Below are 15,260 nucleotides of genomic sequence, written 5' to 3' on the forward strand. Positions count from 1 at the left end.
CTCTACTCCATACTAATCTTAGACTAGGGCAAAAGAGGAAGATTGGAGAAAGGTTTCATCTCTTTTTCCTCTTATCTTTCAGTACCAGCCAGCTTCATGGTTTCTGTTAGTCGGAGGTTTTTGGTTTTGCGGGAGTTCCTCCTCACACCACTATCTCAATGGTGATTTAGGAACTAAACTTCTTCTTTTCTCTTCGTTAGAAAATTATTTTTGTTTTTACTTTCTATTTCTTCTCTACTGTATTACAATGATAAATATAGGTTTGTGTATGCTCGAGGCAACGGAGATCATGTTGGAGCTATTGGACATCAGGCATTTTGCTCTATTCCTATAGTGGCTAGTTTATTGCTGATAAAATCTGCCTGTCAAACTTAATGCCATTTTTTTTCTTCTTAATGTAATATGTGTTTCACCTCAAGTTGTAACATTATGCTTGTATCTTTAAGTTGTGTGTTTTACTATGCTGTCTATTGTAAACAAATATAAGGTTTCTTTCAATATCTATATTATGATTTATAACTCTTAGATAGTATTAACAAATTATTGCTTACATGTTATATATATGTATATATATTTGAACTTAATTTTGAACCGAACTTGAGTAGAACCATATTAGCTCAAGGAAACATAGGAGGCCTTAGAATTTGAGGTGACTCAATTGAAGTCATATGATAATGTGTATGAGCACATTCAATTACGCATTTTGGATTGACCTATACAAGGTATGTGAAATATTCTTGCCTTGTTGAATATTGTTAAAAATAAGCCTATAACAAATAAGTCATGTTCATCTTTTAGCATGAAATTGACTCAACTCAAATTAAACTCGCCTAATACAACATGATTGCTATCCCTAACAAGACAAATGATCATTTACATAAGAGATTGCTACGAATATACTCAATCAAAATTTGTATATATATATAATAATCTTATCTAGGCCCTCTAAACTATCACTATTATTTGTATGCACTCTCGGAACTTTTTTTGTATCACATACGCTCCTGATCTAAATTTTTTAGTTTAGATATTCCAATGGTTAAAAAAAATTTCTTAGTTCTGTAAATATTTTTGTTATTTTAAGGGGTGTACGTGGATAGTGGATATAAAAATAGTGATAGTTCACGGAATCTAAATAAAATTATCCAATATATATATATATATATATATATATATATATATATATATATATATTGTGAATCTCGATTCAGTGCCCCCATTTTTCACATACTTGGCATTATCTTCGCTCCCTAAGCACTGCAGTGGGGTTGATGAGTGATGCAGGCTCGAGTTTAGTGCCACTTATTAGTTGTTATTCGAAGAGTCAAGTTTGGATTGTGGAGAGGAAACCAAAGAATTGTTGGACTTCTCAGACAACGAGCGCAACCGAAACTAACTTACAGAACAATTATGAGAGACATGAGATGCTGAGAAATGAAAACTTAATCTCCGTAATCGAAAAATCCTAAACACGAAGTCCGATGCAGCCAAGAACTGGATCCATGAACGATGTCATAGGTTTTCACAATATGACTCCCATTTTTTTTTTCCTTTTTTCTCGAAGTGTGGGCAAGATCCAGTTATAATTTTATAGCAACATTGCTGCTTAGACAAACTTACAATAACGACAAACCATTAAATCCCAAATGAATGGTTGCTTTGACAATCTAATGTAGCACTGTCAAAATATAAAATATAAATATTGTCGATTGTCAACAGTTTAAATTTCTAGAATAGTTGATGAATTAACATAGTATCAGAATAGCGATCTTGGGTTTAAATCATGATAGGCCTCATCTTTATCTAAGATATAAATTATTCATCTATTTAAGTCCACCCTTGGACCTCCCAAAACATCTCAAGCCCAAATATAAGGTAGAATATTAGAATAAAAAATATTAAAATTATAATGAGTAACCACCGTATTCAGATAATGACCAGAAGAATTCTCCCAGAAAGATAAAGTTATACCTTAAAAGATTATTTCTCATTTAATAAAACCACTTGTCTTTGATGCACTTTGAATAGTGGTTTCTTTTTTACTTTTGCAAGTATAAACTCACAAGCAAAATTGAGTAGTCTTCGAGAACGCAATGAAGAAGAAGTTGCTTCTATGATGAAAGAGCTAGTTCTTGAAAGACCTGCCCTCGGTGTTCGAAATTCCGGAACTCATCGAAACTAGCACAACCTGGGCTCAGTAGAATGGTATCACCTGCAAATGAAGAAGGGTTTGGTAAGTTCATGCTGGAAACAATTGGATAACAACACAGGAAAGTTTTTATAAAAAACAATTCTTTTATAATTCATAGCTATGGCAGAGCTTCTCGCAAAAATTGACCTTCGAAAAACATCATTTGGAGTTCAATGTCTTCTATTTGTCATGGAAAAATGAAAATCAGGACTACTGCTCCCCAGGGATATAATGAATATGCTCCAAAAAGTAAGTTTTACGAAAGGTTTGGTAACTTGAAGAGGTAAATGATGGCAAACTCAAATACTGACTAAAATGTGCGTGCAAGTTGCCACAACAGAGAATATTGTGGTAACCATATATGTCAAAGGAACAAAAGCAAACCATATCTTGCAATGCTTCTGGCGCAGCTCACAGCTTCCTCAAGTTTTCCAACTCTAAAACAAGGAATATCAAGTCCACCATCACACAATGTCTTGTGGATCATCGCACCTGAAGAGCCAAACTGAGAACATATACCACATTGTTGTTAGTTTCCAGCTTATCCAGGACGCAATAAAATATCAAATTAAGTTAATAAAATACAAAGTAGCAGCATGCATGTTTTTCCAAAACACACTTATGCAAGCTACACATTCACAAACTCCGTGGGAAACTTACAGTAATGACACCTCTGTGATGCTTAAGGAGATCTATTAGTTGTTCAAAACCATTGGATCCTCGATCACTCAAAACCTAAAAAAGGAGGAAAAAAATGAAACATAAGATGTCTAGGCCCTTCAGTTGTCATTCTATCTTGAATTTACTATATTATCGTACTTGGATAATATAAAATAAATAAGCTAGCACATGTTGGTATCAACAGAATGTTTCAGTATATGTCAGAAGACCAGTGTCTAAGTTTAGTTGAGGTTTCTCTTAAGCAAGATCATGTTTGTGAGGATGATTGTGAAAGTTTAGTTACCTTAGCAAGGCCACCAAGAAGGACAACTGATTTGCAATCTCGGAGACCTGTTAATCCTGTGTATGTCGATTCAACATTTGTAGCTTTGCTGTCATCAACCCACCTCACTCCATTTGCATCCGTGCAAACTGTATCCAGTGATAAACATAACTAAATGAGTTCTATAATAGGTAATTCATAATACAGATAATGCAATCCTCTTTCACAGAGTCGTGTGTTTTCCTTTTTCATTATAATATCATAGTGATATTGATCTGCATACACCATGCTAAAGAAATGCAATCACATCAACTTCCTGAATGTAATCAGCTATGAGGTTAACCAAAGGCAGTCTAAACTTCTTCTCCAGTATATAACTTGCAGTAGGTTCATTTCAGTCCATGCAAAAATTATGAAATAATCTATAATTTGCAGAGTAGTTTTAGTTGGTTTACATATATCATGCAAGTAATCCCTAGATATTTGTAGTTTTGTACACCAAGATATTTTAGTAAATCTCAAGTTAACTGCAACCTAATAAAATGTGATAACCTTTTAATTCACTTTATCATTTATTATTTAATCAGTATGTGTATAAATAATTTCTTAAGTTTCCACAGCAACAGTGATTGACAATAACCACCACCTCCCAAGTCTTCAACCCCAGCTTTTTTGGGTGGTGTTTGTTGGTTTGCATCACCTTAATAGAAAAGGCATTTCAATGCACAAGGCTCCCGCCAATGCAAAAATTGGAGAGATAAGATGGATTACGATGCTTCAGATCTAGAATGTCAAATATCATAACACAAGCATTTAGATGTAACCAAGGCTAAGGATATGAGCATAAATCACAAATTACCACTCCGGACAACGGTAGCCTGCAGAATGCATCACCTTTACAATGTTGAAAACTTGAAATACAAACATGATTTCGAGCATATCTAAGAGCAGCGGAAAATGCGGAGGAAGTCATGGAACATTGAGTTGTTTGCTAGCACTGCTAGGACCTTTAATGAGATTTAGTAGCTTGGACCTTATTCTTAAAACTTATTAATTTAATACTCACACTTGTGCTGCAGTCTTATGGATACCAGATATTACAAAGTTTAGATCTAATGAAACAATTATATATTATAATGTAACAGCACTCTAAGTTTATATAATTGAGGAAGCTGATAGTTAAAGAGCTGTTCTGCAGAGTTAGTATGTGAAGATAGTCAAGATACAACATCAATCCTAAAAGACTACATGACTGTTACATCTATAGCTGCTAAGACAGCATATGCAGTTATGCACACACGGACAGACAAAGACACACATACACACAAACACACACAGAGGTAGAGGGGAGAGAGAGAGCTGATGGATTTACCAACTTGCATCCGATGAGGCAGGAGACTTAATATGTCTACTGTAGAATTAACAGAATCAATATCGATACCAACATCCAATCCCAAAACCGAAAATGCAGCAACTGCTGCATTACTGTAATTGTGGGTGCCCATTGTCTTCAGAGCCCCCAATTGTAGATGACTGACTAACCCAGTAGCAGGATTGCTGAATGTGGCAACTTTTGCCTCGACATCAATCTATATCCATGCCACAGTCAAATGCTAGAACAAATAACAATATGTAGTGCCAAACCAAAATTATTAAAAGTTATTTTACCTTGATACCTGGGAAATCTCCTATCCAAGCAACATTACAGCCAGTTGCATAACTGGCAAAAGCTTCATTCAAGTAGTCGTTTCCTGAAAATATATTTTTCTACTTAGCTATCACCACAATAGACTGGAATGTGAAATGAGATACACTCCATCAAACAAATGTGCAGAGTCAGCTTATCAAGAATGTGAAAGCAGAGGTCCCAGTGAGAGAATATGTGCAAAGACAGCTCGAGCCTATTCGCTGCTCATATATACCTTCCATGAAGTATAGATATTTCAATACATTAGCTGACTATCTCTATATTGTATGTGTATCCAATATGGCAATTGTCGGATTACTTCAAGCTATGTCCTTGATACTTCTTCTAGGTATCCAATTTTTGCAAGTACAAATGGATAATACTAGACAGACCTTTTTATACTCGTATCAGAGGACCTATAATGTTCACATCAAATTGAAGATATAATGAAAAACTATGGTATTCAACTTAGTGTCTCCTGTCACTTAAACATTATGGTCATTGAGCCATTGATGATCATAATACCTTTATTTTCAAACTATTTTCTGGACTTTATCTTTACAAAAATAGTCAATATACCAATCATCTCATAGAGTATACCTACTTCATTTTCTCTTTAAACTATAAAGTTGTATACTTAAATCTCAGTCAAAGAGGAAGTATTACAATTCCTTCAATCTGTTTTAAGTTTTAACTATTCCCTGGACAAGAATCAAGATGTAGCACTGGTCAATACCTTACAATTCAACTCATGAATGAAACCTAGAAGGTAATTCTATTTTAACAAAAAAAGCTGATGGCTATTCTCCAATTACAGCTGTTATACGAATAGAAAATATGAACAAGCAGAGTCTTGATAACTGGAAGAAAAGAAAAGAACATCCTACCACCAAAGGACGGCCCAAGTTATTTAGGCCTATACAACAAATTATGTGTTTGTCATTGTCTCAGTCTCCTAGGTGCTAAGGTTATCTCTTTCACAATAAAAATAATTTAAATATGTAAAAACTAGTACAGCATCCAGATAATATGACAAAAGAGCGGTAAAAGAGTATAATTTGATACTACTAACATAAATGTGAAATTTCTGTCTAAAGGAGATAAAATTTTCTCTACAGAGTTCATATCTTAGAGCTATAGAAGGTCATACCAATAGGAAGGATTGCAAGCTTATTATGTTTCATATGAGAGAATAAACGGCATTTCATAGTAGCATAATTCTGCATTGTCATGTGCCTCTCTTGGTGGTCAGGAGTCAGGTTGAGAACCACTGCAACCTTGTGTTTAAAAGATAGTTACTGAATAGACATTAATCACATGAAGAGAAGAGATAATCTAACTTCAACTTACAGAGGGAGAAAAGTACTTGTTTGGAATTTCCATTTGATAGCTGCTAACCTCCACAACAGCAACCTATAAATAAAAGAGTGTAAAAGTTTTATCTGGTTAGTAAGGACCCTTCTTGTCAATGGTCTTGTATGAAGTCAAACAGGATCCTTGAGCAGAAAATAAAACCAGAGGTACGCATGAAGAACTAAACTAAGTATCTGACTTAAAAAACAAAAAGCAAATGAAATCAATAGACCAAGCAAAAATAGTGCTCCTCTTAGCTTTTCATATTTATGCTCCAAAGTTGCTTGTAATTTGACTAATTTCTTTTTCAAAAAAGGAATAAAAAGTATCTTCCAAGATGTCATGGCATTTATTTAGTCAATGTCTCCTAAAGTATACAATAACTGCTAAAAAGTACTACACTGCTACTGTACTACATTCATCCAACAAATTCATGTACTCTACTTCTCTTAATAAATATGCTTAGCAGTGATATGTTCTCTTTTATTCTTTCTCCTTCTAGTGGCACCCTTATAACCAAACCTCCTGTGCTGAAGCATACAATAGAATCCCAGAGACTAATAGAAAAATTGTAAAACTAGACTGCTTTTCTTTTCATATTTCTGACTTGGACTAGAGCCCTGAAGCAGTCAGGTATTGAATACATTCTGTTAATGAAGAAGAATCTTTGCCTGAAATAAGTCATTCACTGAAGATGCTTGCAAGCATCGGATGGCAGCATCTGATAGTGGCTTCCCAAGGTTCCCTCCAACAAAGGCTTCAATACCAAAATGCTGGAGCATCTGTACCCATTGAAAACAGAAAGTAATATTATAAAGTCCAGATCTCAACCAATAAGTTAATTCTAGCCATATTGCTTAGTTTGTAAAAAAGAATAGAGAAATTGTGCACAAGGCATGGCATGTGTACATAAAGAACTAAATCGACATTCTTGTTTGTTACATCTTTTAGGTAAGAATTGTTATTTAATGTTTCATATTTTCTTTAAAATAACTGCAGTTTCTGGAATTAGTAAGATTAACTTATATTTTGATCATTTTTGGGAAACTAAATTTACTAACTGAGAAGAAAGTTGGCACTAACAGCCATTAAAATCAATGGCTTAAAGTTGATGCTTCAAATGGAAGATTTTGAAAATAACATAGAAAGATGCCATATATCACAGTTCAATTGATTAATACATCTATTACTGTTTTGAGTGTAAATGCAAATGCAGTTCCCTCAAAACTTCACAAGTTCCATATATGCGCTTTCTCAGATGACACATTAAAGTCAATCTGATGTTAGATTAAAGATCATGTTATCTCAACAAAAAGGCAACAACATGATATTGGTTAGTGTGTTGTGAATTTATTGCGAGTTTTGGTTCTAAAAAGTGAGCTGGACATACATTCAGCTGAACTGGTTACCTCGTAAATGGTTAGCCAGAGATATGTTTGTAGGAAAAAGTCATTTATCAGAATATCTTTGTAGTTTGCAGAGAACAGTCAAAGAAGAGTTAAATTTACAGGACATCCACTGGAGGTGCTCGGAAAACAGTATGACCTGCCAGAAGGCATCTTACCTGTCCTATAAAAGTAGTCACCGTGGATTTCCCATTTGTGCCTGTGACAGCCAAAATCTTGATGTCCTGGGGGAACACCTCTGCTGCAAAGTCCAATTCGGACATCACTTGTCCTCCCTACAAATGGTTTCAGCATAAAAACTTCATTTCCCAATCAGTGAAATGCCTAAGATATGAAATAACAAACATCTAACAATCTTAGCAGGCCATGACTCCTTGCAAAGCATATTAACTTCATAACAAGTATCAAAACTTGAGTTAGCTCAAAATGCACCCGCTAAAATAGGGGATATGCAGATCACTATTTCTCATCCCATTGAAGATTATAAAACAATTTTAAAAAATTGTCATCTCCATTTACCCAGAAATCCTACATCTACACACAACACAATGCTCTCAAAAGTCAAAATATATGAGATGCTAGGAAGCTACATGTCAATGTCACAGCACATTTTACTTGTTATAATAGGAAACCAGCTATCTAAGGTGACATGGTTACATGGCCACTTGTTTCAAACATAGAATATTAGTAAAAGCTTGAAAATTTGCACTTTAGAAGAATCACAATCATCAGCAGACAATAAAAGAAGAAAACAGCAAAGAAATTGAGCTTACAAATTGCAGCAAAGTGGAAAGACCATACTCCTTGACTGGAACTCCAGGAGAAACAACTACTCTATCTGCATTCGCTAGGAGTATATTATCACAGTAGCCACGGATTGTTTGCAGATTATCATATTCTGCAAATTGTGGATCATTCTGAAATCATACGAGATGTTATTATCAGACAGAGAAAATGAAAGAACAAACCAATTTCCAATTAGCAATCATGACGATCACATACTTCCAGTGGGACTACTTGTTCATTTCTATCAATTGCGAGAACAGAAGCACCTCTAGCAAGAGCAAGTCTTGCAGCAGATCTCCCAGATGCTCCTAGCCCCACAACCTAGAAATAAAATCCTTGAAATTAGCAGTTGAAAGAACCATATTACATGCTGTATCCTTAAACAGGATAGAAAAGTGTAAGAGTATTACAAAAAAACAAAAAAAAATCTAACATTTTTTTAATGTTTATAATCAGGTAAAAATTGTGTTCTACAACATCTCTCCGCCAACAATTACCCACTTCCAATCAGGCTATCCTTTTGGATATTTCAGAATTATATTTCAGATTTCTCATTATAATAAGAAAATTTGAAGAAATTATTTTTCTTTTTCCAATTTTATTCAAGTTCCGCCTTTCTAGCCTCTCCAAACTTGATTTGAGTAGTACCCAAGATCATAAACAGCTTGGGAATATCCCACAGATGCCAATATGTTCATAATCAATGCTGCCATCAGTATCATTCTACATAGACAATCAAACTATTTTCCCTACCCTCATTATGAACACTAAATGTAATGAACCCAATGTAGCACATTTAAACATTGCAAAGTGCCCAATCCACCGAAGAACAATATCCAATTATCTTGACAAATGTAAAGCTAATGATGTCTCCAAAAATAAGTAATCATTACAACAAGTCAAGAAGACAAGAACAACTGGGTATTGACTCAAATCCTGAAATGAAGCAACCACGTAAAAGAGAGAGAGAGAGAGAGAGTAACCGCGATCGTCTGGCCTTTGAGGTCTTGGATCGAACACTGGACTCGACCAAGTTTGGGAGTTAGCGAAATCGTCTCGGCGTGGGCTTGGAGGCTAAGGGAGAGAAAAGAACCTCCCATTTCTTCTTAATTCTTGTGAGCTCTTACGGAAAGAGTTGGGAACTAACAGTAATATATAGCAAAATGGAGAAACGAAGACCCTAGGGGTACGAAGGGGACGGGGAAACGGAAACGTGTTCTACCGAGGAATATTATTAGTCATTTATTACTTTTTTTTCTAATTTTTTGTCGAATAACCGCGTATATTTTAACTATATTGTAAAAAATTGAAAAAATAATAATAGATGACTTATTTAGCTGCTGAAAGATTTGATGGCTAATATTATCATCTTAGCATGTTTAAATCCGAACGAACACCGATTTAACTAAGACATTATAAAATTCTCACTTCTTTTAAAAATTATGTCGAAACTCTTATTTTCCTAATATTATTATAGCAAAAAGAAGAAGTTAAAATTCCTCGTTCTATTTATCTTCAAATAGGTATATGTATGTTCTAGTGATAATTTATCAAATAATAATAATAATAAGTATTTTTAGAGATGAGAGCGTTAGAATATAAAATATGAGAATCACAATTATCTATCGGTTTAAACTTTTAGAGTAGTTGGTACGTTAATAAGTCATTAGAACTAGAAATTATGAGTTTAAATCCTATCATATTTATTTTTAAATAAAAATATAAAACTCTATTAATTTAAATTAAATTCACTTATTGGGAAATATACTCTAGTAGCTTATTAAGTTTTTAGAATAGTTGGGTGAATAGTATAGAGCAGTTGAATTTAATAACTAAGGAGTTATGTACCTTTATTACTCACCATCATAAGGTATCCCAAGTCATTTCACATGCAGAGCCACATTTCTTAGAGTCCAATGTGAGAATACGAAGTACGTAAGAAAAAGAAGTTATCACATTTTTAGCGTTTAGAGATCTAAAAGCCATCATCAAATTTTGTTCTTGTGGAGTTGGAGGGGTATCCTATAAAAGATGCCTGCTTGAAATCACATTTCATCGTTCTTATTAGGATGGCAAACATTTATCAGGGGAAATGTAATAAGATTTACAAGTTATGTAAATTTTTTGTTTTTGTTTTTGTTTTTTTAGTACAAGAAATATATTGATACTTAGCCAAAGCTACAAATAGAATTGCTACTGTCAGCGACCAAAGCTGTAAAAGAGGAGCTGGGAATGACCCTTCTCAAGAACACCCAAAACCTGAGAGGTGTCTCGTGTTTGCCAGCCAATCGGCGGCACGATAGGCCTCACGAAACGCGTGGGAAATTTTACATTTAGGAAAATGCTTAAATAGAGAGAATACATCATTGATTATGGATCGGATTGTTCATCCTGAGATCCTATTTCCGTTTCAAAATATCTGCAAGTGTAGCTACTGTCAGCGACCAAAGCTGCAAAAGAAGAGCTAGGAATGACCCTTCCCAAGAACACCAAAACCTAAGAGGCGTCCCGTGTTTGCCAGCCAATCGACAGCACAATTAGTCTCACGGAACACGTAGGAGATTTTACATTAAGGAAAATGCTTAAATAGAGAGAATACATCATTAATTATGGATCAAATTGTCCATCCTGAGATCCTATCCCGTTTCAAAATATCTGCAAGCAGCTACTATCAGCGACCAAAGCTGCAAAAGAGGAGCTAAGAATGACTCTTCCCAAGAACACCCAAAACCTAAGAGGCATCCCGTGTTTGTCAGCCAATCGACAGCACAATTAGTCTCACGGAACACGTGGGAGATTTTACATTAAGGAAAATGCTTAAATAGAGAGAATACATCATTAATTATGGATCAGATTGTCCATCCTGAGATCCTATCCCGTTTCAAAATATCTGCAAGTAGCTACTATCAGCGACCAAAGCTGCAAAAGAGGAGCTAAGAATGACCCTTCCCAAGAACACCCAAAACCTAAGAGGCTTCCTGTGTTTGCCAGCCAATCGATAGCACGATTGGCCTCACAGAACACGTGGGAGATTTTATATTGAGGAAAATGCTTAAATAGAGAGAATACATCATTGATTATGGATCGGATTGCCCATCCTGAAATCCTATCTCGTTTCAAAATATCTGCTAGCTGAGAATCCATCTCTATTCATATTGGTAAGGATGCCTAAGTTTTCACATTGATCAATGCTTCTCTGACCGCCCAAGCTTCGGCTTCAAGTGGTGATTGAAACTTTCTATATCTGGACCCTGCAATGATACGTGATCCATTAGGCCACCGGAATATAAATTTTTTGTTAAGCTATAAAAATAGCCCAAATTTCTTCTTGCTTTATATTTATTTTTATTTTCGTTGAGAATTTTCTGTTTGAAAAAAATTATATGACTATCCCCTCATGCACTACTTTCAGTTGAACAAAACGTCAGAAAGAAAAAAGAAAGGTCGAACATCCATATTACAATATTAAAGTTCAATCCTCCATCTTTCAAGGCTTTTGAAAATATTACAAATACTTGAAGACTTTTTATTCCTACTATTCATAGATTATCTTAGGCCAAGATTTTTTTAGGAAAATAGCAGATGCTAAGAACGATTTCTGCCAGAGACCAAAGATGAAGTAGTAATAATAGGACCTTGAAAGTATTAGTTGAAGTTTCTAGTTCTATATTTCAGGGCTATTCATCGAGGAGATACTGAAATGAGATAGGGAGTTTAATTATTTTCCGAGGAAAAAAGAATTGGCTTAATTACTAGATTTCAGAGGATTCATTTCCACAACTCAGAACAATTTAGTCATTTCCAAGCAGTGAAATCATCTCCGAAGCCCAATGATTGTTTATTATCTGAAAAGCTCATTCTGCACAATTCTGATAGATCATCAGAAGTACATCAATTGTTACATTGATAGAAGCTAGACAGTAACAGATGTTCTTTAACAAATAAGGAGCTCTAATTGACAAGCAGAAGTGCTCCTTGAAAAAAAAATGTTATATATCTGAATCAAATCCAATATTCCAGAATCCTTCAGGTGTCATTGGAGGAGCATACTTGTACCTATGTCTTGATACACCATCATGATGTTCACATCGTAAACTTTTAGAGTTCGTATCTCCTTCTCCTCCACCGTCAGGTAAAACGGCATCATAGAATTTCTTGCACTGCTTACATTCAATTCCTTTGAGATTCTCCCTCACGGCCTTCTTCCTTACAGGTTCGACATATTTAAAGCTCTTGTTTGCTGGACCAAGAATTGAAATATTTTGCTGTCTGGAAACCTCTGTGATATTCATATCTTGAGTCTCATCTTCTGAGTTGTTAAAATCCATATCTTGTGGAGGAGGGACCGGAAAAGCTTGTGCTTCTTCCGGAGGGTTTTTGTTTAAGTTTCTCACAACCTCCATAGGAGTATCAAGAAAGTCATCATGCGGATCCACCCTGCCTGCTGGTTCTTGACGTGCCCGAGTATCCCTCCAGCATGAACTAGCTCTCTTTGTACCAACTAAATTAGGTGGGGGAACAGTTGAAGGAACAGTTGAACTAGATGACAATTTGATGCAAGAATTATTATGCAAACTTTTAGCAGATCCAATATCTTGGTTGCTTCCAACCTTTCCATGATAAACAGTCACATTCTTCAGTTCTCTTGGATCAGAATCAAGATGAACATCCTCTTGGTCCTTTTCTTCTGAATCTGCATAATCCAAAAATAGAGTCAAAGGACTTATTTCTTCTAATTTAAAAGGTAAACATGCATTTAGAAACACTTGTTGTAGATGTCCCGGCATGAAAAATAGTAGTTTTATTTTTGTAGCTCCTAGAGGACGGAATATTTCAATATCTCATTTGCCTTGATACATTAGAATGAGAAGGGATTAGAAAATCAACCCTACACAGATGAATAACATTAGTTGGGATATCAATAAAAATCTATTGCATAATGATGACACCTGCATTTTTCTATACTAAATTCTGATTCTGGCCATTATAAAAAGTGAATTGTTTGAAAGTTTTGGGAACAATGTTATGTTGATGCATATTTTCCAGCTTGTTGGAGCTAATTGTTCCCCATAAAACCCTATTGTATTCCAATAAGAAAATAGAAATGTTTGCACAAAAGTGAGAGAACAAGGAACTCTTACCTTGGAGGCTTCTCTTATACAGATGAAAACTTGGTGAATCCTTATGCTCTCCCCCACTCCCTAAACAATGATTATTATCTTTGATGTTGCCAATTTTCCCAACAAGAAAAGTGTACTGAGACTTCAAATGCTTGTAGCTTGTCTTCAGCTTATTAAAGTCCTCAATCACATCTCTTCGCTTGGTCTCTTCAAACAATAACTTTTGATCCTTCAACTCCATCTGTTGCAGTAGTCCTTTCTGGAACTCTTTTCTCTCAGCCACTTCGTCTGTCTTCCGGTCAAGCTGTCTTTTGAGCTCAGCAATGGTTTGCTCATTCCTCTTCAAGTCTTCCACTCTGTCCAAAAGCTGCCTCTTCTCAAACTCATGTTTCTTGCCCAATTCTTCATTGCTCATCAACTTCATTTTAATTTCTTCCAGAGAACTATTCAAGTGGTCAATTCGTTCTTGAGCGACCTGCTTCTCCGTGAGGAGTTCATCTATTTGGTTCAAGAGACTAGCTTCTCTCTTCTTCCAGTCATGCTCCGCAGCTTTCCTCACATCAGCAAGCCTTTTCTGAAAAATCTTCGACTTTGACTGGATATTTGGAAAGAGCTGGCTACAGAAGATAAACTCTATCTGTGAAACTCGGTCTTTTACTTCCTGAATTGTGGCGACAAGAATTGTGCTGAGCCCACAAATATACTTGAAATCATCCGTATCAGAAGTAAAGTCATGCTTTGGTGAGTCCAGCATCTTCACTTCCATGTCTAAAGATAGGAACAATATCACCAGATAGAATTCATTACCAGTCCTTCCTATTTATATCATATTAAAAGAACAAAAACAAAAGCTAGTAATTCTTGACAGCATTTCATTAGTCTCTTACTCCTGCAAATTAGAATACCTTGCCAATTTTTAGTTGAGACCCTCCTACAAACACCTATCGATCACTTATTATGGAACAAAGCAAAGAGATACAATCAGGAACTGGCCACAATACTAAGTTGACGAACCTTAGATAGAAACCATTACCAACCCTTCATATTCATAATACAAGTATTTCTTGACCAACTCCTGGAAATTAGCTTGCCATTTTTCTTGCAAAATTCCATTCATTGGGACCTTCGGAAAAGCTCCTACCGAGAACTATGCCAAGAGCTATCAAGATGGATGTATCAACCCAATACGTAGTACGTTTTAGCTAGGGTTAACAAATTTCTTGATTTATACTAGTCAAAATCCAGCCTTTCATCTCTTCGAACCTTAGAAAGGCAATTGAAGCATTGGAGCAATCGATGATGGAGCTCACCTGGGTCACGAACGGGAACCCTAGCTTTGCCTCGGAGAGTCGGAGGCCAAGAACTCAACTATATCGCAAGTCTCTCCCTCTCTCTCTCACTCTCACTCTGAATTTACTACCCCTTCCCGCAACTTTCAAAAGTTTTCAAAAAATTTCCCTCCACAAGAGAAAGAGGGACATATATTTTACATATCACACCCCAACTTTAAAAGTATTTTCGATTCAGTACTTACATTCCAGTATTTTTAAATCACACCCTAAATCAAGCTCTGTTATGGTGTTATATGCAAAATTTTCGAAACAATTAAGCAAGTAAATAATCTGCTTACAGCTCTCAAAACTACCAATATGACATAAATTATTTAACTAACCAATATCACAGAATAACAATAAATTATCTTTTTTTTTAATGTGAGATAAAAACTGTTCATAAAGATTCTATACTCTAGAATTTTAAATTACATATATTTGTT

General features: G+C 35.2%; 2 protein-coding genes across 3 annotated transcripts; both read right to left on the bottom strand.

Moving 5' to 3' along the window:
• Nucleotides 1–1,900: 1,900 nt before the first annotated feature.
• On the bottom strand, nucleotides 1,901–9,482 carry LOC140767319 (uncharacterized). The gene is made up of 13 exons (XM_073107179.1): nucleotides 9,350–9,482; nucleotides 8,583–8,687; nucleotides 8,354–8,497; nucleotides 7,739–7,855; nucleotides 6,846–6,956; nucleotides 6,172–6,234; nucleotides 5,972–6,098; nucleotides 4,803–4,885; nucleotides 4,507–4,723; nucleotides 3,156–3,283; nucleotides 2,852–2,926; nucleotides 2,576–2,696; nucleotides 1,901–2,212 (listed from the first exon to the last, which is right to left on the bottom strand). The coding sequence occupies exons 1-13, from the start codon at nucleotides 9,464–9,466 to the stop codon at nucleotides 2,112–2,114; spliced, it is 1,509 nt and encodes a 502-aa protein (XP_072963280.1). The 5' UTR covers nucleotides 9,467–9,482; the 3' UTR covers nucleotides 1,901–2,111.
• A 2,699-nt stretch (nucleotides 9,483–12,181) lies between these two features.
• LOC140767476 (protein gamma response 1) lies at nucleotides 12,182–14,872 on the bottom strand. Of its 2 annotated transcripts, none has more exons than XM_073107401.1 (3): nucleotides 14,797–14,872; nucleotides 13,508–14,254; nucleotides 12,182–13,059 (listed from the first exon to the last, which is right to left on the bottom strand). In XM_073107401.1, the coding sequence occupies exons 2-3, from the start codon at nucleotides 14,250–14,252 to the stop codon at nucleotides 12,356–12,358; spliced, it is 1,449 nt and encodes a 482-aa protein (XP_072963502.1). In that variant the 5' UTR covers nucleotides 14,253–14,254; nucleotides 14,797–14,872; the 3' UTR covers nucleotides 12,182–12,355. The 2 variants fall into 2 exon arrangements, with proteins under 2 accessions (XP_072963502.1, XP_072963503.1); XM_073107402.1 differs by lacking the exon at nucleotides 14,797–14,872 and adding an exon at nucleotides 14,501–14,782.
• Nucleotides 14,873–15,260: the final 388 nt, after the last annotated feature.

This window comes from Typha angustifolia, chromosome 9 (assembly GCF_048772165.1).
Source record: "Typha angustifolia cultivar Huaian chromosome 9, ASM4877216v1, whole genome shotgun sequence".
NCBI lineage: Eukaryota > Viridiplantae > Streptophyta > Magnoliopsida > Poales > Typhaceae > Typha > Typha angustifolia.